The following is a 25,341-nucleotide window of genomic DNA, read 5'->3' as shown; positions in this document are numbered from 1 at the left end:
TTAGCACATCCGCTGGCCCAGGGTGAGGTCTGAGAAGCTGAAGTGAACCCTCTCCTGCAGACCCAGCCTTTTCCTTAAACCAGCTGTCCAGTGGCATTGTGCATCTCCGGCTGCTTTTGTTGTTAAATGATGTCAGTTGTTAGTGTGCTGAGATGCTGCACATCCTTGTCCCTTCTGTTTCTCATCACTGGTCAGGGCAGCTTCTGGGGCTGTCGGTCTTTTCAGTGAGGACACACAGCCCGGGCATGTCTATATTTTCTCTGCCATGTGATTTCTGACAGCAGATCTCAGGCTGATACCTTGGCAGCAGCTACAGATGCTTGGGCCGTGTAGACAGGACCCCTTCCTCCTCTATGAAGCTTCAACTTGGGGCATCAGCAGCAGTACCTATTTTGGGCAATGCCTACATTTGGCATTGGTCAATCTTCCTACTTCCTTTTTGGGAGAAGAGCCCAGGGCCTGAGTAGAGGGGAGAAGGCCGAGGTGTGGCTGCCGGTAACTCCTGTCTATTTGCCAGTGGTTTATTTGCCTGGGATTTGCGCTAAGACAAAAAGAACTTGTGCATTATTGATGATCATTGATCAGAGCCTTCCAAAAAAGCGAGAGATTGAGAGAGAGATGAAGGTTCCAGGCCAATCATCAAATGGTAAACCAGGAGGGTGAGGAGTGGAGAAAGGAGGGGAGGTCCAGGTGGGTAGAGAACTCATGGAGCAGAAGGACACAGAAAGACACTGGAAAGAAAGTCTGGAGAAGCTGCTGAGTTTGGGGTGTACCAGATGTCAAACAGCTGTGTGGGCTGGAAATAAACCAGCAGCAGGGGCTGCTGCTGGCCTCTCCCTACACCCAGTTAAGGAGACTTCACGACAAGAGCTGTTGCCAGGGACAGAGGGTCACTTCATAATGATAGAAGAGTCAGTTCATGAAGATGATATAACAATCCTAGCAGCGGATGCACCTAACAAGGCTTGGAAATACATGAAGAACAAGGAGACAAAAAGCCCATAAGGAGGGCTTCCCTGGTGGCGCAGTGGTTAAGAATCCGCCTGCCAATGCATGGGACATGGGTTCAAGCCCTGGTCCGGGAGGATCCCACATGCCACGGAGCAACTAAGTCCGTGCGCCACAACTACTGAGCCTGCGCTCTAGAGCCCGTGAGCCACAACTACTGAGTCCATGTGCCACAACTACTGAAGCCGTCGCGCCTAGAGCCCGTGCTCCACAACGAGAAGCCACTGCAATGAGGAGCCTGCGCACCGCAACAAAGAGTAGCCCCAGCTCGCCACAACTAGAGAAAAGCCCGCATACAGCAACGAAGACCCAACACAGCCAAAAATAAAATAAATAAATTTATTTTAAAGAAAAAGCCCATAAGGAGACAGAAGGCCAGCTCCCCCTGAGGGCATGAAACTTGGCCATGCCCAGCCCTAAGCCTCTTCCTGAGCCTTTCTCCTTCGTCGTTCCTCTTTGTGCTCAAGTCTTCTCTCAACCCTGGTTCTTAGAACCAGGCAGACTCTTCTCCACACGCCCATCACCTGCTGCAACCTGGGGGTTGGGTCCCCTGCTCAGGATCTGCCGTTTGAATGAGGGAGGCAGCTGCCCCTTCCCCTGCCTCTCTGACCGCAACTCCTGCTACTCACTGCCCTTGCCTCGCTGCCCTCACTTGGAGTGTGGTTTCCCCGTATTTCTGCAGGGCTCACTCCCTCACTTCCTGTCTTTGCTCAGATGCCACTTTCCCAGGGAGGCCTCCCCTGACCTCCCTGTTCAAAGCCTGCACCTCACTATCTCCTTTCCCGTCTTCATTTTCCTCCACACTATTTACCTCTATAAACACTTCGTATGTTTTACTTACTACATTCATGTAAGCTCCATCGGATCCACATCCGTTTTGTTCACTGTTATGTCCCCAGTGCCTAGAACATGCCTGACCCACAGATCGATAGATATTTGTTAAATGAAGGGAAAAAAACCTAACTAGGGATAAACACAGGGGAGAGGGACAGATGGGGGAGGCTAGGCTTTCAGCAAGGGTCTCTGGGCAGGGCCCACCTCTCACCACCCCCTACTCCGGACACAGCCCATCCTCTCTCCTGCAGGTGGGGACCGGGGCGCACCGAGCTGCGAACTTCCTCGCCTCCCTTCCTCAGCGCCTACCCACCCCTGGGCCTGGGGCTGCGGCGAAGGGGGGAGGCGGGGGTTCGGAGCTCCCGGCCGCCCAGCCGGGACAGGAAGGGGCCGAGCCTCCCTCCAGGCGGGCGGGGGGCAGAGTAGGGAGGGAGCCTCGCGGGTGTGGGGAGGAGCTGGGGGAGGGGAGCGAGGAGGAGCGGCGGGCGTGGGCAGGGGAGCGGGGAGCAGGAGCCGCAAGGCGCAGGGAGGTGGGGCTCGAGAGGGCGCGGGCCAGGGAAGAGCCCCCGGGGCGGCGGGGCGGGCGGCGCCCGGAGCTGGGCTGGGGGTCACGGCGGAGATGAGGCAGTCGCCGGCGGGGAGACGAGGCGCTGCGCGAGGAAGAGGACCCGGGAGGGCGAGCCCGCGGTCCGCACCTGCGTGTCCGGGAGGGGGTAAGCGCTCGGAGCCCGGCGCCTCCCGGGGCGGGGGTGTGCGCCGGGGCCCCGGCTGCTCGTAGTCCGGCCGTCCCGGTGGAGCTGGGAGGGGAGGCGGCGCCCTCGTCGGCGCCCCGCTGGCCCGGGCGTCCCGCCTCTCGGCGCCTTGAGACGGGAGGGGCACTCGCCGTAAGGGGGTCCCGGAGGACCTGCCCAGCCGGAGGGGCGCGTCGGGGGGCGCGTCCCGGAGCCCCAGGAGCCCCAGGATGGAGGGTGGGCCGAGGCAGCGCCCGGGGTCGCTTGCGGGATCCCTGGCGCGCGTTCTGGGGGATCTGGCTGGGCGGGAGGCAGCCCTCGGGCGGGGGGCTGCGACGCCTCCACGTGGCCCCGGGCGGCCGAGGGAAGCCGGGCGCCGCCCCCTGCCGGCCAGCTCCGGACGCCGCAGGGTCGCCCCTTCCTGGAGCGGAGTTGGAGGAGCGTCTAGTGTGGAGCCTCGGCTTCCAGACCCGGAGCCCGGCGGCCCTGACTTGCTTTGTGACCTTGGGCGTCTCTTCGAGCCTCAGTTTGCACATCTATAATATGGAGAGGATAATTCTCCCCCCCCTGCAGGATCTGTGGTAAAAAATGAGATGCCTTATGAATGCCTTTTTATAAACTGTAGAGTTCTGTACAAATCCCAGTTAATTACATAATGTCAGAAATGGAAGGGCACTAAGAAATCTGCTTTATTGCAGATGCAGAGAGTGGGGAATAAATCTTGCCCAAGGTCAAACTGCTTTTAAAAGAATATAAGACTAAAGCCCCTTGCCTCACTAGCTCTGGTGAGGTTCAAGGATTAGGAGCAGGGGCTCTCAGTCAGACTGGCTGCATTTGCAAACAGGGCTTGGCTGTTTACTAGCTGTGTGACCTTGGGAAAGCCCTTAACCTCTTCTGAGCCTTGGTTTCCTCCCATGTGAAATAGGGATTAGAATGGCCACCTCACAGGGTTGCTGTGCAAATCAAATGGGGTCATTGCTCAGCACAGCACCTGGCATTGGTGGCCATCATGGCTCTGGTTGGCAGGAGCAACCTCTCACTCTCTTCCTTGGAGTCAGCTTCCAGGGTTTTCTAATCGGCCACACCTCGTGGGTCTTTGCTGTCCTCTGGGTGGCGCAGCCACAGCCAGGGTCTAAGCCTTCCTCACAAGGACATCAAGGGACTCTTTACCAGCAGCAGCCAGCAAAACCATTTGGGCAGCTGGGCCTTCTACAGCCTTTGGTCTGTCCAGCTGGTGGGGAGAAGTGGGTGGCCTTTGTCATGGAGGCATCGGGAAGCCAGGAACTAGAGGATGGCATGGGAGGGAGGGGGCTGGCTACCTGGACGTGACTGGCAGGCCCTAGGGCGTCTTCCCCTCCTAATGGTGCCTAGGACAGACCCAGAAATACAGAGATGCTTCCTCAGTTGGTCAGTTACCTGATGGGTAAATAATGAGGGTGGATACCCCGGGTCATCCCTTCCCTCCCAGACCACAGGTAGATGATTGTTCTTTTTGGCAAGAGTGATATGAATGTGAGCAGAAATACAGATTCTCAAAGCTGGGAGTTCCCAGGACCTGAGAGGGCCCTCTCTTTGCACAGATGGCTCCCATCTGAGGCCCACAGAGGGTCAGGGGCTTGCCAAGGTCATCAGTGTCCTCCAGGAAGCTGAATTCAGCAGACACTGTTCAGTCTTTGACTTTCTCTGATGATCGCTCCTTCCCCTCGAAACACTCTCTTCTCCTGGCTCCTGTGACTTAACACTGTTGTATTTTTCTTCTTGGTCTCTGTTGTTTTTGCAGATTCAGCCTCCTTTCTACAGCCATTAGCTGCTCTGCTCTCCCAGGCCCTCCTCTCTCATAGTAGATGCTCTCCCTGAATGATCTCATCTACCCCATTGGCTCTAGTTACCCCCTCTGTGCACATGGCTCATAAATGCATGTTTGTTGTCAGCCAGGTACTGTTCTAGGCCCTGGGGTTATAGTGATGAGCTGACAGAAGGTGCATGGGTGGGGAGGGGCAGGGGAAACAAGCAATAAACAAACAAGCAGAAAATATCAGATATGGTAAAGTGCTAAAATGAGTATGAAGCAGGGTGATATAGTAAAGGATGAGATACTTTATGTTGTCTGCTCAAAGCTTTGCCAAGGAGGTGATATTTAAGGGGAGGGCTGGTAAAAGATGAGGTCAGAGAGGTAGCTGGAGGGGGCAGTGGGTGAATTATGTAGGGCCTTGCAGGCCATGGTGAGGGTTTTGGATTATATTCTGAGATGGGAGCCATTGGAGAGTTTTAAACAGAAGAGAGGGAATGCTGTTATTTCTCCTCGGCTCATTTGAGCCCTACATGAAGAGTTACTCTATATTGATTGTGAGCCTATTGTGCTCTGGTCACTGGAGTGGGGAGGAAATAGGTAGGTCTTCAAGGAGCTTCCAGGCACAGGCATAAGAGGCACAAACAAACCTGGAGTCAGGAGAGGGTTCAAAGGATGGAGATTTTGCATCCAGTTGACCAAGGAAGGCTTCCTGGAGGAAGTAGCTTTGAGAAGGGCCTCAGAGAGCAGATTATAATAGATATGTAGGAAGGGGAATGGGAAACATTGCTCTTCCAGGCAGAGGAACAGCCTGAACCAAGACACAAATGCCCCAAATGTGTGTAGAGAAGTCAGGGGAAAGGAGACAGAACCCGTGGGGGGAGTGAGAGTCCGGCTAGGTAGGTAGGGAGTCCGCGCTCTTCAGAGCAAGGCCCTGGACCTGGCCATTTATTTGCTGTGTGACCTTGAGCCAGTTGCATTACATTTCTGAGCCTCAGCTTCCTCATTCCTAAAAGGGAAATAAATGGTTAAATGCTGGGGGAGAGAGGGAAGGAGGGAGGATTCCAAGTGTTGGGGATGGGTGAGTAAGACCAGGATAATGCCTACAGAGGAAGAAAACAGTCGAGAGGGGCTGGAGTAGGGGGGAAGATAGTGGCTCAGCTGAGTTTGGGTTCCCTATGAGACATCCAGGAGGGATGAACAAAGGACATTTGTGGCCAGAGGCACAAAGCACGGGGTTGGGGGACAAAGGTAAAATTGTCAGTGTGCTTCTTTCATTCATTCTTTGAGTAAATCACTACAGAACCACTATAAGTATTGAGACCAAAACATACAGCTGTGAACAAAACCGGACTCTGCTCCAGGAAGTTACCATCTTGTGGGGAGAGAGACCCACAAGCACTGATTACAGGATGATGAGAATTGTACAGTATGAACAATGTCATGAGGCACCGGCTGGCACAGAGGAGAGAGGCCAACCCCACTTCGGTGGAAGGAGTGGACACGTTTCCGCAAAGAGAAGACAGTTGAATTTGATCCCGAGGGTGATATCAGAGTTGGACAGGTGAATGAGGCGGAAGGGTACCCCACACAGGTCCCTGGGCTTCATGACACACATGTCCCCCTCCCTTCCGGAACTCAAGTCCAACAGGGAGACAGGCAGTCAGCAAGTGAGCCCAGTTTAGGGCAGTCCAGTGTGATGTGTAATAAGGAGACCAGTGGGACAGGGAGGAGGGATGATCAATTCCATCGCCAGGGTCCAGAGGAACCTCCAGAGAGGGTGGAGGAGACAAGAGGAAGGGCATTCCAGGTAGAGGGAATAGCCCGTGCAAAGGCTCAGAGGAGTGAGAGAAGCACAGTGTTTTGCAGGAGGAGGTCTCAGCCAAACTGGAGGTGGGGTCTCTTGCTGAACTCAGGTCAACAGGAGGATGAGAGGAGAGGCCTGGCCTGTGCAACCTCTGGGCAGGTAAGCAATAGGAAATGAAGAAAAAGGATTTGGGGTGCATGGCAGGGAAGGTTTGCCCAAGCTGCAGTCCCGTGGAATAGGTGTCATTGGCCCCAGGTCCTCTTCACTTGCTAATTCTATTTGTCCTCTAGTGCTCAGCTTCAAAGCCACTTTCACCTGGGGATCTTAGGGTTGCCGCAGGTTACGTGTCCCCCCCCTATTTTACCGTGGTTCCCTGCATGCACCACTGTCATCCTCTGTGGTCCCTGGTCCCAGGAGGGTTTCCCCAGGGCCATGGTGTCTCCCCAAGAGCAAGGTCCACATCTGTGTTGCTCTTGGCAACATGTGATAGGCCTTTTTTTTTTTTTTTTGGCCACGCAGCGCAGCTTGTGGGATCTTATTTCCCCAATCAGGGATTGATGAGCCCATGCCTCCTGCAATAGAAGCGTGGAGTCCTAACCACTGGACAATCAGGGAATTCCTGTGAAAGGCTTTAAGTAATTAGCTATTGAACGGATGAGGAAACAGGCTCAGACAGGTTGAGTAACTTGCCCAAGGTCACAGAGCTAATAAACGGCAGAGCTGGGAAACAAATTCAGTCTACCTAACTCCAAAGCACTACCTGACTCCAAAGCGTATGTTCTAATCACGGCTGTATTGTGCCTCCCAGCAGGGAAAGCAGATGGTGAATCCTGTAAACACCAACAAATTCAGTGTTTAATTTCTAGGAAATGAATTCCTGTTGTTAGTACCCAGCTCATCCAGTCTGGAGAAGACAGCCTCTCCTCCGTCCTAAAAACAGTTTCACTCCATCGGCTCAAGTGCTTTCTGGGGACCCAGATGTGTAGCATCTGGCAGGGAGGGGCAGGTTGAGCTCCAGGACCAGGGGATGCAGCCCTAAAAGTTTCTTGCAGAGTGTGGTCTGTCCTGCCACTCTGCTCCCAGGATTACTCCCCTAGGATGGAAACTCAGATGGGAGGCGGGGAGAGGATTTGAAAATGCCAAAAGCGTACGGTGTGAAATGGGCAGGAGAGCGTCTGGATACTCCTGTCCTGGATGCTGCTGCAAACGGGAGACAGTGGATGGAAAGGAGCATGGATGGGAGTCTGAAGACTTGGTCTCTGCCTGTAATTCATGGTGTGACCTTGGGCAAGTGTCTTACCCTTTCTCTCCCTATCAGCACCATCAGGGAGTTGGAGTGGATGATTCCTAAGAGTCCTTCCTGCTGTGACACTCAGATCCTTCTTGAATCCCAGGGCTGACATTACCATCACCCCTCACACAACTCAGTGTGGCCAGTGGAGCGGCAGCATCACCTGGGAGCCTCTCTGAAATGCAGAGTCTCAGGTCCTGCGCCAGACACCCAGAATCAGGATCTGCATTTTATAAATTTATTTATTTTTATTTTATTTTATTATTTTTATTTTTGGCTGCGTTGGGTCTTTGTTGCTGCATGCGGGCTTTGTCTAGTTGCGGCGAGCGGGGGCTACTCTTCGTTGCGGTGCGCGGGTTTCGCATTGCGGTGGCTTCTCTTGTTGTGGAGCACAGGCTCTAGGCACGCGGGCTTCAGTAGTTGTGGCACGTGGGCTTCAGTAGTTGTGGATCGCGGGCTCCAGAGCACAGGCTCGGTAGTTGTGGCACACGGGCTTAGTTGCTCCGCGGCATGTGGGATCTTCCCGGACCAGGGCTTAAACCTGTGTCCCCTGCAGGCGGATTCTTAACCACTGCGCCACCAAGGAAAGCCCAGAATCTGCATTTTAAATAAGATCTTAGGTAATGCATGTGCACATTCTTAACCACCTTCCCACCCTTCTCTTTGGGCCGTGCTGGAAAAGCAGGCAGAGGATTGCGTGCTGAGTGCGGGATGAAGGTGTCTGTGCACCCTCCCATCACTGGACCTGGCAGAGAGAGACCCCATTCAGGTGAGAGTGATGGAGCCCAGCTCATAACAGGGACCCAGCAGAGATTTTTTGAATGTGTGACGGCACATATGGTTAAATATTTGTAATGCAGAAGGGAGTGGAACTGACTTGACTTGTCACCTTTTATGAGTGATGGAGCTCGGAATTGAGCAAGCCAGGTTCCAATTCTAGATCTATAGTGTCCTAGCTTTGGGGCCTTAGGCAAGCCATTTCTCTGAGCTTCAGATTCCTTCCCTGGGAAATTACTATAATAGCACCAACTTCAGAGGGTTGTGGTCGGACTTAAATGAGTTGACATAGGGGAAGTGCTTAGAACAGTGCCTGGGACTTCCCTGGTGGTCCAGTGGTTAAGACTCTGCGCTCCCAACGCAGGGGGCCCGGGTTAGATCCCTGATCAGGGAACTAGATCCTGCATGCCATAACTAAGAGCCCCCGTGCCACAACTAAAAAGATCCCACACACTGCAACTAATACCCGGCACAGCCAAATAAATAAATATTTAAAAAAAACCTTGCCTGGCACATAGTAAGCTCTTAATAATGTTGACCATTAATTTACTACTACTGCTATTCCAGCCCTTGCCCACACAGCACCGGGTACTGTCCCAACCCCTTCCTGGGATTGCATTAAGTTTCATGAGAACAGAGTCCCAAAATGACCCCTAGGGGGCGATATCACCCCTGTTGTAAAGACCGGTTCTAGACCGGTGCTATCCAATAGAAATACAATTCAGGCCACAAATGTAATTTTAGATCTAGAAAATTTAGAGGTAGCCACGTTTAAAAAAAGTGAAATTAATTTCAATTGTATATTTTACTTACTCAATATATCCAAAGTATTATCATGTAACTGATATAAAAATTATTAATGAGATATTTTACATTCTTTTTTGAACTAAGTCTTTGAAACCCAGGGTGTTTTACACTTAAAGCAGCACATCTCAGTGGCCACATTTCAAGCTCTCAATGCCCATATGTGGCCAATAGTGACTATTCTGGAGTTTCTCAGCGCTGGCTCTGAATCCCAGCTGTGCCACGTATTGCCTGTGTGGCCTTGGGCTAGTCATTTCACCTCTGTGGATCTCAGTTTCTTCATCTGTAAAGTGGGGAAAACAACTCTGCCCCAAGGAGTAGTCTTAGGGGCAGATGGTGAGAGTTTAAAACTTCTTTGACCTCTTTCTCACAAGCATGGGAGAATTCAGTGAGAGCCTTTGTACAATGCATTTAGTCATTCAAGGTGGTCCCTTGCCTGTTGAAGGCTGGTAATTGGCCCAGCGCAAGGCTTTGGAAACAAGCTTTACCTGTCTTTGACTTTTTAAAGATAACAAGCTTGCCAGTGATGAAGGTAACCAGAGATCATCCAGACCAGTGGCTTCCAAACCTGGCTACACCCTAGAAACATGTGGGGAGCTTTGAATAATTGCAGTATCTGGGCTCTACCCCTCAGGGGTTGAAGCCTGGACATCTGTTTGTTTGTTTGTTTGTTTAACAGCATTTGTATTTTTTTAAAGTTCCCCCAGGTGATTCTGATGCACAGCAAGAGACTCCCTGATCTGGTCCAACCCTCTCATTTTCAAGATAGAGAAACTGAGGCCCAGACGAGGAACTGTCTTTTGTAAGTTCATAGAGAATTAGTGGCAGAACCAAGCTAAAGCCCAGGGCTCCCGTCTCTCAGTCCATTTCTCAGGGCCCATTCCTCACCAGTTCATGGAGCCTTTTATAAACACTTATTGACCTCTTGCTCTGGGCCAGCTGTCAGGACTATAGGAGCTAAATAAGATATGGTCCCGGCACTCAATGTCCAGGGATGGCGACAGTCCTGTGTGGCTGTGGGCATCCAGAAGAGGGGTATCTAACCCTGGGGAAGCTGTCCTGGGGGAAGCTTCGATAAGGCTTCATGGGGAGATGCCAGAGCTTAGTCCTGAAGGGTGACTTAATTTCCAGACAGAGACAAAGGTGTAGCGCAGGAAATAGCACTGGGACATGGGTATGGCAGCAGGATGCTGGCAGAAAAACAAGCAGATCTGTGCTGCTAGAGTGTGAAGGTCACAGCCAGCTAGGTTCAGAGGTGATGCTGGAAATGTAATTAAAGACCAGTTCATGAAGGGTCTCTTAAACCAAGCCATGGAGCTGAAACTTAATCCCGGGTGCAGTGGGAGCCACTGGAGGATTTTAAGGGAGTGACATGGTCAGAGTTTTAGTTAAAAGGAGGATTCTGGGTGTGATGTGGTAACAGAATGGAAAGGAGTTGAGGCAGGGAGACCATTTAAGCCAGAGAAAATTTTGGCCTGAAACAAGACAGTGGCAACAGGGATAGAGAAGAAGGAAAAGAGCCAAGGCAGAGTTAGCTTTCGGCAGTGGAACTGATAGAGTTTAGTAATTCAGTGAAAGAGGGGACTATATCAGTCAGCTATGGCTGTGTAACAAGCCACCCTCAAACTCAGTGGATTAAAACAATAACATTTATTACTACAACTCATACATCTGGAGATTGACTGACTTAATCTGAAATGGGCTGGGCATTTTTGCTATTTTAGCTGGGCTCACACATGCATCTACCCATCAGCTGAGGAGCTCTGTTCTCTGTGGGGATTTGCTGGGGCCTTTAGTGTGAGCAGCTCTGCTCCACATGTTTGTCTCCTCCTCTTGGGACCGGTGGCTAGCCCACACACTTTCTTCTCATGGAGATGGCAGAGTGCAAGCGGAAACATGCACAGTGTCTTGACTAGATTTCGAATCAGTTCACTGTCACCTCTGCCTCACTCTGTTGGCCATAGCAAGTCCATGCTGAGCCCAGAATCCAGGAGCAAGGAAATACACACCTCGTCTTGACAGGGTAAGATGGAGGCAGCATGGGTTAGTGGAAGTATTGAGCTGAGCTGGGAGGAAGGTGGAACTTTGTGATCTTGGGCAAGACACCCACCTCTCTAGGCCTTAGCAATCTCAGCTGATTAGATTGGATTATATCATTTTAAAAAATTAATTAATTAATTATTTATTTATTTTTAATTTTTGGCTGTGTTGGGTCTTTGTTGCTGCACGTGGGCTTTCTCTAGTTGCGGCAAGAGGGGGCTACTCTTCCCCGCGGTGCATGGGCTTCTCATTGCGGTGGCTTCTCCGGTTATGGAGCACAGGCTCTAGGCACGTGGGCTTCAGTAGTTGTGGCGCACAGGCTCAGTAGTTGTGGCGCACAGGCTCAGTTGCTCCGCGGCACGTGGGATCTTCCTAGACCAGGAATCGAGCCCGTGTCCCCTGCATTGGCAGGCGGATTCTATTTTTTTTTTTTTAATGTCTGAAACATTTATATTAACATATTTCCATACAAATAACCCAATGAAAGTTTAGTGTTAGTTGTTTTGTTTGTTTGTTTTTTTATACTGCAGGTTCTTATTAGTCATCAATTTCATACATATCAGTGTATACATGTCAATCCCAATCGCCCAATTCAGCACACCACCATCCCCACCCCACTGCAGTTTTCCCCCCTTGGCGTCCATATGTCTGTTCTCTACATGTGTGTCTCAACTTCTGCCCTGCAAACCGGCTCATCTGTACCATTTTTCTAGGTTCCACATACATGTGTTAATATACGATATTTGTTTTTCTCTTTCTGGCAGGCGGATTCTTAACCACTGCGCCACCAGGGAAGTTCCTGTTATGAACAATTCTTGCATATGCCTTTTGGTGAACAGCTGTACATGTTTTTGTTGGGTATATAACTGGGAGTAGAAGTTCTGGGCCAGAGGTTTGGCTACTTGTTTGTTTGTTTTTAACCATGAGGCATGTGGGATCCTAGTTCCCTGACCAGAGATTGAACCCGTTCCCCCTGCACTGGAAGCATGGAGTCCCAACCACTGGACTGCCAGGGAAGTCCCTTGGCTACTTTTTATTTTTTGACATTTTCCAGATTTTATAATTGGAGAAACTGAGGTGAAAGGTTGACTTGCTCAAGAAACTGATTAAATTTCAAAACTTGCATTCATTTACAGATAGATAGACTGATTGATTGATAGACACACACTCACATGAAAACTTCTCAGTCTTCCTCTCTTATTTATTTCACCTGCATGACACCCCCGGGAGATAGACTTGATACCCTGATTTTACAGAGAAGACCCAGACTGTGGGAGGTCCCATGAGATAGAGAGAATGAGATGAAATAACAGCTGCTGTGGATGTACTTTGTGGAAATCATTCTCAGATTTGTGGAGAATGATTTGCCCGTCCAGGGCTCACTCATCCGTACCACACAGCTTCCAGAGAAAGAACAGGCATGAATTCCTCTGTGGGAGATTGATTCTACTGCAACAAATCTTTATCACAGCCTTGTTTTTTTTGTTTTTTCCTCCAAAAGGATGGGACTGGCTTCTGAGAATACATGAAACCCATACATCCTGTTTGTTTCTGGCAAGGTTTTATGACTCGCTTAGTTAAAATAAAGATCCTTCCGAAAGGGGAGGTGACGGATCTCCCTGTAGGCTGGAGGAAGCCTTAGTTAAGAGTGATAAAAAGGACACCTGTGGTATGGCAGCCACTGTGCCTTCCTGGAATCCACATAGCAGTTCTGGGAAAAAGGTGCTGGGACCCCCATTTACAGATGGGAAGAAAAGCGCAGGAGGTGAAACGACTTGCCTCCATCCCACGGTAGGGATTGTTTGGTGGGAAGGAGCTGAAAATCCTCTGATTTCTTTCTCAGGGCCTGGTGTGTCCATTTGAACTGGCTCAACTAGGAAAAGTGCAAGTTGCTACAAATGAAGTTTCCTGGGTCTAGGGGCTGCTCAGGGACATCTAAGGATAAGGAGTATCACTGGGCATGGAACGCTTCTTCCTCCTCTCCTAGGGCAGGTGGCTCCCCTCTCTCTGCTCCTTTCTCTGTCTGCTCCATTCTCCTGCCTCTCTCTGCAGACCTGTTTTTGTTTGGTTTGGTTTGGTTTGTTTACTTACGGCTTTTCTGCTCCCCGCTGCCGCTTGCCCTGGCTTTGGTCATGGCTGTGACCCGACTCTCGCCCCAGCATCCTTAGCTTTCAAGTTGCTTCCCCTCCATCATCTATCCACCCAGCTGCTTACAATCTCCAATCTAAATTCCCCAGAGAGAATCTGCTGGCTTGTTTTGACTCACATGTCCACCCTGGTCCAGTCAGCTGTGGTCAGAGGTGGTCTGTGGACCAAGTTGGGACTGGGACCCAGGTCTGTCTGCCTGCTTTTTCCCCTCCACCCCTCTGCAGAGATGCTGGAGCTGGAGGATGCATGGTATGGCTAGAATCTGTGTGATCTGGATTCCAGGGAAGATGCTGCTGGGCTCTGGAGAGGCTGAGGAGGGTCCTTGCTGCTGCTGTGATGGCTCTCAGAAGTGTGGTGGGCAGGGGAGAAGCTCCCTGGTATGGCTGGTAGTTCTGACAATGGCAGACGTCACTCACTAAAATGGACAGTGATGCCTTGTTTCTAGTGAGGGAAGAGACCTTGTTGCCTGGAGACCTGAACATGGTTGGATACATCGTAGAGAAACCAGAGAAGCCATCATTTACTATGTTGGGCATTTGGATCCATGTTCTTACCAGTTCTCCCCAAACTCCGGTGAGGTGTGAAGTATCACCTCCATCACTGAGGCTCGGAGTGCTTAAGTGACTTACCCAATGGCCACAGCGAGGAAGTGGAGAAACGGGGATTGGGATCTGAGCCTGCCTGACCTAAAATGTATGCTTTTAGCCACTCCCCTCCAGCTCTGTTACCATGGTTACATTTGTTCAGGATGCTACAGTTACAGCACATCACATACATGATCTTACTGGAACTACTAAACACCCCTTTGGGGCAGCATAGCCATGCTAATGTTCCCATTTTACCAACGAAGAAACTGAGGGTCAAAGAGAAATCATGTCTTGCCCATGATTACCCTGCTGGTCAGTGGCAGAGATGGGATCAGAACCCAGATCTTTGGGACCAGGATGTATGGATAGGTATTAATGTATCAAAATCAATGTATCAGTGCTGGTAGTGTGGTTCCAATACTACCAATGCTGGTAGTGTGGTTCTCTTTTTTTATAATGTACAAAATTAAGAAAAATTACAAATATTTCATTCCCTACAAAAGAGTGTATATAAATCTATATAAAACATACTTACAGATTAAAGACTAACAATAAACATCCATGTACTCACCACCACCTTAAAAACGAGAACATCATTGATACCTTTAGAACCCTTCCACGATGATTACATCCCCTCTTCCTTTCCCCTCTATCCTGAGGGGAAACCACTATCCTGAATTTTATTTTATTATTATTATTTTTAATTATTTTATTTATTTTTGGCTATGTTGGGTCTTCTTTGCTGCACGCAGGCTTTCTCTAGTTGCAGGAAGTGGGAGCTACTCTTCGTTGCGTTGCGCAGACTTCTCATCGTGGTGGCTTCTCTTGTTGCACAGCATGGACTCTAGGCATGCGGGCTTCAGTGGTTGCAGCACACAGGCTCAGTAGTTGTGGCACACGGGCTTAGTTGCTCCGTGGTATGTGAGATCTTCCAGGACCAGGGATTAAACCTATGTCCCTTGCATTGGCAGGCAGATTCTTAACCACTGCGCCACCAGGGAAGTCCCTTTATTTTTTATTTATTTATTTATTTATTTTTGGCTGCACCACGCGGCTTGCAGGGTCTTAGTTCCCCGACCAGGGATCAAACTCGGGCCCCCTGCAGTGAAAGCCCTGAGTCTTAACCACTGGACCACCAGGGAATTCCCCTGAATTTTATATTTAACATTTCCTTGCTTTTCCTTATGGCTTTGCCACATATGTTTATATCCTTAAACAGTTTGTTTCTTCTGGCATGTTTTTGACGTTGGCACTGTTATGTTTGTGAGAATCATCCACTTTGATGCGTGTGCTTTGGTTTACTCAGTCCTGCTTCTCTGTAGCACCCGTCATAGGAATATGCCACATTCTGCCGTTCTGCTGCTGATGGACGATTGGGTGGTTTCCAGTTGTTTGCTGTTACAGTCAGTACCACCGTAACTATTCTTGTTCCTCTCTGCTGGGGAACACATCAAAGAGTTTCTCTGTCTTATATACCTGGGAGTGAAATTACTGGGTCATGAGGTAGTCATTACATTTTTAGATTTACGACATAAGGCCAAATTGTTTGCTAACAAGGGTCCTCTAATTTGTACTCTGCTAGTGGGAGGTGACAATTCCTGTTGCTCCACATCTTTACCAAACTGACATGACGTGATCAGATTAAAATTTTTTACCTATCTGCTGGATGAAGATGGTATCTCATTGTTGTTTGAATTTGTAGTTTTTATCTTATTATTTGAAGTGTGATGGGAAAGAGGTGGTTGACTCTAGAGCTATAGTCTGTATCTCCAAAGGTAGCTGGATTGTGGGAAATTCCCCCCAAATTTGTTCCAGTTGGAGAAAGATGGCAGTCAGGAGATAGCCTCAGAATCGTGTGAATTCCTGCAAAGCTCCAGCCCAGCATTCCTGACTGAGGCAATCCACCCTGTCGTTCTTCCTAAGATGTCACCCACCAGCCTCTCAGGCCTTTCTGAGCCCACGCCTTTCACTGGAATGAGGTCATTGGAATCCCTGGAACCCAAGGAGTGACCGCCAGGGTTTGTGGGGCAAGCACACCAGCCTTCCGTGAGAAATGACGGCACCTCGCTCACCCAGACCGTCTGGAGGGAAGAAAATTCCAAGCAGTCCAGCCCGACTTCACATTTTCCCTGTGAACCAAAGTGGGAGGAAATCTTCAGCCAGAGGTCTTTGGGGAGGAGCACAGGGCAAGGAGAGGGCTGGGGTGGCAGGAGGGAATCACCGTTTTCACTTATCACCATGAGATCCCAAACCAGCTTCTCTCCTAGAAGCAAACATGCCTTAAGGCTTTGCTTCCTGAATTGAGGCAGTGTAGAGAAGAGTGGAATTTTCAGAGCTGGCCCTGGACCCGGTTTTTCCACTTGCACATGGATGACCTTGGGCAGGTGACTTCCCCTTTCTGAGCACTGATTGGTTTATTTGTAGGTTAGTGGTCCTAGGTGGAGTTGGCCCCAGGGCTAACTCAGTGCCTGGAACATACCAAGAGCCCCATGAAAGATAGTGTGATAATATTCCTCAAACTTTGGGAATGTTTTAGAGCAGGTGGCTTAAGATGGGTTTTCTTAAACTGAAGCTGTTTCCCCTCCTCTAGGCAGATATTTTTTAAAGATGAAGCATGATTTTGGGAAGTGGGAGGGAAACTACCACATTCCACATTTAGCTTCTTAATGTTTTAAAATCAGTCAATCAATAGACATAGACTGAACCTTCCCAACAAAGCCCTGAGCCAAGCAGAATGAAGGAAATAGGATGATAATGATTCTTGACACTTCTCAGCCTTTTAGTGGGTTTCAAAGGCCGACCTTGCCCAGAGCAATGAAAGCTCCACAGCAGCCCTGGGTGGCATATGGGGTGGCTCCTGTTTGGGGAAGAATCTGAGACCTAAGGACTTGCCCAAGGTCATACAGGAAGGCTGGGGTAGAATAAGGATTAGAGCCCAGATTGCCCCAGTCCAAGCCAAACCCTCCCCTGTGCCCTGCTGCCTCCCATGCCCGGTGCCAGCCACCTCCTGAGCACTGTCCCCTACCCACCTCTGCTCTCTGCACTCCAGCCTCTGGGCCTTTACTCTTGCCTTTCCAGCCACCAGGAATGCCATCCCTCCCAACCTTGACTACTAAAACCCTTCTCCTTAATGTAGGCAACCAGTAGAACAATACACAGGCCTTAAGAATGATATTGTGGGGACTTCCCTGCTGGCACAGTGGTTAAGAATCCGCCTGCCAATGCAGGGGACATGGGTTCGATCCCTGGTCCGGGAAGATCCCACATGCCGCAGAGCAACTAAACCCACGCGCCACAAATACTGAGCCTGCGCTCTAGAGCCTGCGAGCCACAACTACTGAAGCCCGTGTGCCCAGAGCCCACACTCCACAACAAGAGAAGCCACTGCAATGAGAAGCCTGCGCACCCCAATGGAGAGTAGCCCCCGCTCGCCGCAACTAGAGAAAGCCCACACGCAGCAACGAAGACCCAACGCAGTCAATAAATAAATAAATAAAAATGAATAAAATTACTTAAAAAAAGAAAAACAGGGGACTTCCCTGGCGGTCCAGTGGTTAAGATTCCGCGCTCCCAGTGCGGGAGCATGGATTCGATCCCTGGTTGGGGAACTAAGATCCCGCATGCCCCACAGCGTGGCCTAATAAATAATAATAATGAATAAATCAATCAATCAAAAAACATACAAACTATGAAACAAATTCGTACATAATAATTATGATCACATTTTTTAAAAGTGCATGTGTATATATATATTCTGCCTTGCCAGCTCCATCCCAGGGTCCTTGAAGCTACATGTCTGCTTCCCTTGCTGGGCTGTGAATGCTTTTAGGGCAAGACCTGTTTGCTAAGCTGACCTGGAAGAGATAAAATGAATCATAGGGATTCCTGGTGGAGTTGTAGCATTCCACACAAGGCAGGGGGAGACACAGTGGGGCTGTGGACGAGGCTAAGGGGTCTTGGCATTCTTCTTGCCAACCCCATATACCCAGGGGCTGCCTGCCAGGCCCCATGGACTTCGGACCCCAGGACTTGCCCCTGTCCCAAATACTGAAACCCAGATTCAAGTCCCGAGACACAGAGGAGAAAAGAAAATGATTCTTTAAGATTTTTTTTGTGACTAAATTTCTGGTTTTCATTTGGAAAGCCAAATGTATTTTCTGGATTTGGACTTTCACCATGAAAAATGCTCTGGGGTTTTTATTTTGGCAGTTAATTTCTTTGCGTAACGAAAAGGTGGTTTTGTTTTATTTTGTTTTGAGTCATGCATGCTCACTCTAGGAAATTTGGAAAATTCATATGAATAGAAGAAAGTTCACTGCCCCCTCCCCAATTCATAGAGAAATAAATTGTAACAATTTGGTATCTTTCCAAGTGGCCTCTGTGTGTGTGTGTGTGTGTGTGTGTGTGTGTGTGTGTATGTAATTTTGTTTAGTTTCCATTGTTGCTGAATAAATAGTATGATTTCTGATTCACAATTTACAGAGGTGGTTTCATGTCCTTGTAACAAGCCTGTGATGCTTCCAACAGCTGTGACACTTTGCCCCCTCTGGGGATTGTGGGGGTGGGCACTTGGCACTCCCCTGTATTCTCCTGACACTTGTGAGAGCGCCAGTTACGCTGCACCGCTGCCAGCACTAAACAGTATCCTTTTAATCTCAAGTGTCTAAATTGTCCTTCTAGAACCTAACTCTACTTTTATTTTTCCTTAACCCGCAGAACTTCTGAACACATGCCCTTCTCGATGAACCCACAGTGATCTCTTTGTTTTGCCTTCTCCCAGCTCATGCATTCTTCGAGTCTTGGTAACCGGAATGTTTTGTCTGTTTGGGCTCCAAACGTTCAGTGGGACAGGAACCAAAGTTAAGTACCTCATGACAAGTCCAGACGAACCTGAGAAAATTGTGAGCTGTTGACTGCACTGCCTCTCTGAATCAGCTGGTACTTCTTTTTGTCTCTAGTTTTAAAAGCTCCCCAGAGGGGACTTCCCTGGTGGCATAGTGGTTAAGAATCCACCTGCCAATGCAGGGGATACAGGTTCGATCCCTGGTCTGGGAAGATCCCACATGCAGTGGAGCAACTAAGCCCGTGCGCCACAACTACTGAGCCTGCACTCTGGAGCCCACGAGCCACAAGTACTGAAGCCTGCGTGCCTAGAGCCCGTGCTCCACAACAAGAGAAGCCACCGCAATGAGAAGCCCACACACCACAACGAAGAGTAGCCCCCGCTCGCACAACTAGAGAAAGCCCAGGTGCAGCAACGAAGACCCAAATACAGCCAAAAATTAATTAATTAATTAATTAATTAAAAAAAAAAAAAGCTCCCCAGAGGCGACCTGAAATCTAGAATCTTCTCAGAGTAGGATGGAGGAAATTATTCTGAAGTTCTCATTAAACACATTTATCTCTCAAGCTTTGGAAGGAGCCAAAATGCCAAAGGCAAGAATTCCAGAGCACTACCTACACTGTTTTGATATCCTGATAAATGTCTAACAAATCCAGCATGTGTCCTCTAGGCCTGACCAGTTGCTGGGCAAAGTTCCAGAACAGTGAGACATCTTGGGATTCATCTGGTTTAGGAAAGACCTTTAACTACCAGGTGGTAGTCACCTCAATGTTCTTTAAATAGTCAAATTTGGGGCTTCCCTGGTGGCGCAGTGGTTGAGAATCTGCCTGCCAATGCAGGGGACACGGGTTCAAGCCCTGGTCTGGGAAGATCCCACATGCCGCGGAGCAACTAGGCCCGTGAGCCACAACTACTGAGCCTGCGCGTCTGGAGCCTGTGCCCCGCAACAAGAGAGGCCGCGATAGTGAAAGGCCCGCACACCGCGATGAAGAGTGGCCCCCGCTTGCCGCAACTAGAGAAAGCCCTTGCACAGAAACAAAGACCCAACACAGCCAAAAATAAATAAATAAATAAATAAATAAATAATCCTTCCCTCTACTTAAAAAAAAAAAGTCAAGTTTGGAGGTCTCTTCACTGGGGTCTGTTCTGGTGGCTGCCTCCCACTAGCGTGCAACAGAAGGATGACCTTATTCTGTGAGAGGACAACTGTGAAGGAAGGAGCTGCGTGTGTGAAAGTCTGTGGGAAGAGAGAGCCACCTACAATGTCCCCACCAAACCAGTCAGTGGAAGGCCTTCTGCAGGGAGCTCCCAACAGATCCCTGAATGCCACAGAAACTCCAGGGGCTTGGGAGCCAGGGACCCTCCAAGCCCTCAAGATTTCTCTTGCTGTGGTCCTTTCCATCATCACACTGGCCACAGTACTTTCCAACGCCTTTGTGCTTACCACCATCTTCCTGACCAGGAAGCTCCACACCCCGGCCAACTATCTCATTGGCTCCCTGGCCATGACTGACCTCTTAGTTTCCATCTTGGTCATGCCTATCAGCATCGCATATACCACCACCCACACCTGGAGCTTTGGCCAACTCTTGTGTGACATCTGGCTGTCTTCTGACATCATGTGCTGCACAGCCTCCATCCTGCATCTCTGTGTCATTGCTCTGGACAGGTACTGGGCCATCACTGATGCCCTGGAGTATAGTAAACGCCAGACAGCAGGCCATGCGGCCGCCATGATTGCCATCGTCTGGGCCATCTCCATCTGCATCTCCATCCCACCACTCTTTTGGCGGCAGGCCGAAGCTCATGAAGAGATGTCGGACTGCCTGGTGAACACTTCTCAGATCTCCTACACCATCTACTCCACCTGTGGGGCCTTCTATGTCCCGTCTGTGTTGCTCGTCATCCTCTATGGCCGGATCTACACGGCCGCCCGGAACCGCATCCTGAATCCGCCATCCCTCTACGGGAAGCGCTTTACCACAGCCCGTCTCGTCACAGGCTCTGCGGGGTCCTCGCTCTGCTCGCTCATTCCCAGCCTTCACGAGGGGCACTCTCATTCCGCCGGTTCCCCTCTCTTTTTTAACCACGTGAAGATCAAGCTTGCGGATAGTGTCCTGGAGCGCAAGAGGATTTCTGCTGCCCGAGAGAGGAAAGCCACTAAAACCCTAGGGATCATTCTGGGGGCCTTTATCATCTGCTGGCTGCCCTTCTTTGTTGCATCTCTGGTCCTCCCCATCTGCCGGGACTCGTGCTGGATCCACCCGGCCCTTTTTGACTTTTTCACCTGGCTAGGCTATCTAAACTCCCTCATCAATCCAATAATCTATACTGTGTTTAATGAAGAGTTTTGGCAAGCATTTCAGAAAGTCGTCCATTTCAGGAAAGCCTCTTAGTCTTGTTTGGTGGCGACTCGTTATCTTTTATGTCCTGTAACCCAACTGGAATTGTCTTTTTTATTTTTCCTGAGAGTTGGGTTAGTCCTGATATCTTGGGTTTTGGTTCAGTCAATAGAATTGTTCAGCGTTCTTTTTTGCTGTTGTTTTCTTGACCTCTGAGCCACCAAAAGCTGGGCAGCTGTGTAAAATGGGACAAGACTGCACTTAGTATAATATTTTCACAGTTCATCCATGTTGGAAAGAATGTGACCACAGGTTTCCCCACTGATGCAATTCAGGCAGAAAGCTGCCTGACTCTGTAGGAAGAACCCAGGCTCAAAGGGGGAGGTTTTCTGGTCTACGTAAGTTTTGTATGGAGCTTAAAAGAGAGCTAGATGAGATTAATTAAAAGAGAGGTAGATGAGATTAATGACCTGAGTTGAAAGAGAATTTGGAGTCAGGTGGATGGGTTTCCATTCCATGTGGCACCTTAATTGGAAATTGACACCCAAGTATCAATATTTCTTCCACTGAGTCCTTCTTAGATTGAATCTTCCTTAGTTGTTCACGGGGAGAGATTCAGCATTGGAGGTGCCAATGATACAGAGTGACAGAGATTCAGAAGCCAGGGGCAGGGGAGTGGGATGGTTGGAACCAGATAGCTACCCTGTGCCTATCCTCCTTCCACAGTTTCTCTGCACCATCTTAATGTTCTGAAGTTAAAACCCACAGTTAGCCCCATTGAAGTAGATTGACAGCATTTGCACCTACCAAGCTTGGAATACCATTCTGAATTTTTTTCCTGAATTATTTTTTTATATCCCATTCTCTTTAGAGATCTTAAGCTGTTGCGTATTGTCAAATAAAAAGCATGAGACATCATGATCAGCCAAGCCTCAAAGGGGTAATTTTTCCCCCTCTCCCTGGACATAGAAACCTTTCAATTCAATTCAGTCTCTAGCATTTATTGAGCACCTACCACATGCCAGGCCCTGTGCCAGAGTCCTGGTAGTTATTATTTCATTGGAGCCTCATAACAATGGAAGTCAATGTAACATGATTACAGCTGAGGACCTAATGCCTCAGTTCAAATCCAAGTACTACTAATTTCTAGCTGGGTGACCTTGGACAGGTTTCTTTTTTCTTTTTTTTTGGACAGGTTTCTTAATCCCTCTTTGCCTCACTTTCCTCAAATGTAAAATGAGGAAAATAATAGGTATATTATTGTATATTTTAATACAGTGCTTGGCCTAAGAGCTCTTATCATTTTAGAGATACAGAAACTCACCTGCCCGAGGTCAAGCAATATAAAAATAACAGCTGCTGTGTATTGAGTGCCTGCAATGCTCCTTACGTACAATTTCTGGTTTGCTTTTCATCCTCATTTTGCAATAGAGAAACTTGCCTATGGTTAGGGAAGATTTCATAAAGAGGTGACACATCAGCAGACTCCCAAAAGATGAGCCTTTTTGGGATGGGAGACTAAGGAAGGGGAGGTGTGATGAAGCCTCGTGGGGGAGATGGGGCAGAGCAAAGGAAGGTAGGGAAGGTCACGCCAGGTGGAGAAAAGAGAAGGAACAGAGCCTGGGAGGCCTGTAACGCTCCGTGGGGTCTCTGGGCACAGGGAGAAGGAGAGTCAGGAATATGGAATATCAGGAAGGGAGAGGAAAGGAGGGATGCCAAGATAAGGGTAGGGGAGCACCCAGAGGAGTCTTGTGCTGACCTTGAAGTTTCTGCTGGACATCTCACCGTGTGGTCCCTGGACCATCTGCATCAGAATCCCCCAGGGAGACTTCGTCAACATTGAATTTCTGGTCCCCAACTCAGACCCACTACATCAGAATCTCTGGCAGTGAAACCCAGGAATCTTTTTTTTAAAAAATTAATTAATTAATTAATTAATTAATTAATTAATTATTTTTGGCTGTGTTGGGTCTTTGTTGCTGCATGCGGGCTTTTCTCTAGTTGCAGCGAGCGGGGGCTACTCTTCGTTTTGGTGCGTGGGATTCTCATTGTGGCGGCTTCTCTTGTGGAGCACGGGCTTTAGGTGCGTGGGCTCCAGTAGTTGTGGCACGCAGGCTCAGTAGCCGTGGCTCGCGGGCTCTAGAGCGCAGGCTCAGTGGTTGTGACACACGGGCTTAGTTGCTCCGCGGCATGTGGGATCTTCCCAGACCAGGGCTCGAACCCGCGTCCCCTGCATTGGCAGGTGGATTCTTAACCACTGTGCCACCAGGGAAGCCCCCAGGAATCTTTTAAATAAACCTCTCTCCACTTCTTGCACTAGGTGATTTCTAGGCACTAGATTGTTCCCAAATTTCTAAAATTTCTAAAACCACTGTGTTAGTGACTTGCTCACCCCGTGGGGGCCCTCCCTGAGCCCAGAGACACGTCTCAGCACACTCACTGGTCCCCTCTGCTCCCCGCGTGCCCTTCCCTACTTTCCTTTAAGGCTGTGCTCTTCCCCACCTCCTCCGTCTCACTTTGGGCCATCTGCCTGATCTGATCTGGGAAAGACCAGGAATCCAGAGACTGGACAGGGAACTATGTACATACAGTGTGTCTCAGTGGTTAAAGGCACAGGCTTTGAGGTCAGAAATACATGGGGTTGGATCCCGGTTCTGCCATTTATCAACTGTGTGACCTGGGGCAAGTCCCCTAATCTCTCTGCGCTCCAGTTTCTTCATCTGTTAAATGGAGTTGTCAGTATTTAAGCCATAGGATCTTTGTGAGGATTAAATGAGGCAGTGATTTGCAAAATGCTTCACACAGTGCCTGGCACATAAGTGCTCAGTAAAATGCCACCTGTTACTATTTGAGAACTTTGAGCCAATTACAAAAGAGGCTCAAAGGCCACCACCTCGAGGCCTTCCCTAACTGTCTAGAACAAAGGTTGGTAAACCTTTTAAAAACAGCTTTATTGGGATATAATTCATATACCATAAATTCACCCATTTAAACGGTACAATTCCATGCTTTTTAGTATTTTCACAGAGCTGTGGAACCATCACCACAATGAGTTTTCATCACCCCAAAAAGAAACCGTGCACCCTTTAGCCATCATTGCCCAACCTCTCTCTCCCTAGGCAATCAGTAATCTATTTTCTGTCACTGTAGATGGACTCTTCTGGATATTTCATTCAAATGGAATCATACAATACGTGGTACTTTGTGACTGGCTTCTTTCTTTTTACAGTTGATCCATCTTGTAGCATATATCACTATTACATTTCTTTTATTTTTCTTTAATATTTATTTATTTATTTAGGTTGCGCCAGGTCTTAGTTGTGGCACGTGGGCTTCTTAGTTGCAGCATGCATGCGGGACCTAGTTCCCTGACCAGGGAGTGAACCCGGGCCCCCTGCATTGGGAGCGTGGAGTCTTACCCACTGGACCACCAGGGAAGTCCCTACATTTCCTTTTATTGTCAGATAATATTCCATTGTATGACTATACCACATTTTATTTATTCATGTATCTATTGATGGACATTTGGGTTGTTTCCACTTTTTGGCTACTATGGATACTGCCGCTCTGAATTTTGCGGTATAAGTTTTTGTGTGGACATATGCTTTTATTTCTCTTAGGTATATAACTAGGAGTGGAGTTGCTGGGTCCTGTGGTAACTCTATGTCTACCCTGTTGAGGAACTGCCAGACTTTTCCAAAGTGGCTGCACCATTTTACATTCCCATTATCAGTGCGTGAGGGTTCCAGTTTGTTCACATCCTCACTCTTACTTGTTATTGTCTGTCTTTGATTATAGCCATTCTAGTGGGTGTGAAATGGTATCTCCTTGTGATGGCAAACTTTTTTTTTAAGGGCCAGATAGTAAATAATTTCAGCTTCACAGGTCATGGAATCTGTGTTATAATTATTCAGCTTTGCCACTGTAGCATGAAAGCAGCCATAGACAATACATAAATCAATGAGCTTGGCTCTATTCCAATAGAATGTTATTTACTGGAATAGGTGGCAGCTCACAGGCTGTAGTCGGAAGACCTCTGATCCAGAAGAGCAGGCACCCCTCCCCTCCATCTACCCAGCCATCTCTATCCCCTTCTCTGACTTTATTATATTTATTACTGATGATGATATATATTAGTTCTTGCTTATTGTCTGTCTGCCACCTCTAGGGTGTCAGCTTCTTAAGGGTGGGGATCTTACTTATCGTGTATCATTGTTTGATCTCCAACACACTTCAGTGCCTAGACATGGTAGATACTCAATAAGTATTTGTTTGAATGAATGAATGAAACACCATTTCCAGGTTTATAAATGACTTATTCTCAATGTCTTTGTCTTTAA

General features: G+C 48.9%; 1 protein-coding gene across 14 annotated transcripts; it reads left to right on the top strand.

The window, feature by feature from the left end:
- Positions 1-2,353: 2,353 nt before the first annotated feature.
- On the top strand, positions 2,354-24,400 carry HTR1D (5-hydroxytryptamine receptor 1D). Of its 14 annotated transcripts, XM_057533032.1 has the most exons (6): positions 2,354-2,555; positions 4,354-4,508; positions 5,731-5,926; positions 6,222-6,328; positions 9,740-9,843; positions 18,533-21,187. In XM_057533032.1, exon 6 carries the CDS (start codon positions 19,841-19,843, stop codon positions 21,053-21,055), a length of 1,215 nt encoding a protein of 404 aa, XP_057389015.1. In that variant the 5' UTR covers positions 2,354-2,555; positions 4,354-4,508; positions 5,731-5,926; positions 6,222-6,328; positions 9,740-9,843; positions 18,533-19,840; the 3' UTR covers positions 21,056-21,187. The 14 variants fall into 14 exon arrangements, 13 of the variants coding, with proteins under 13 accessions (XP_057389015.1, XP_057389037.1, XP_057389064.1 ...); XM_057533054.1 differs by lacking the exons at positions 4,354-4,508; positions 5,731-5,926; positions 6,222-6,328 and adding an exon at positions 8,146-8,229; XM_057533081.1 differs by lacking the exons at positions 4,354-4,508; positions 5,731-5,926; positions 6,222-6,328 and adding an exon at positions 8,143-8,229.
- The last annotated feature ends 941 nt before the right edge of the window (positions 24,401-25,341 follow it).

This window comes from Balaenoptera acutorostrata, chromosome 1, assembly GCF_949987535.1.
Source record: "Balaenoptera acutorostrata chromosome 1, mBalAcu1.1, whole genome shotgun sequence".
In the NCBI taxonomy this organism is placed as follows: domain Eukaryota; kingdom Metazoa; phylum Chordata; class Mammalia; order Artiodactyla; family Balaenopteridae; genus Balaenoptera; species Balaenoptera acutorostrata.
This window is presented reverse-complemented; position numbering and strand designations above follow the sequence as displayed.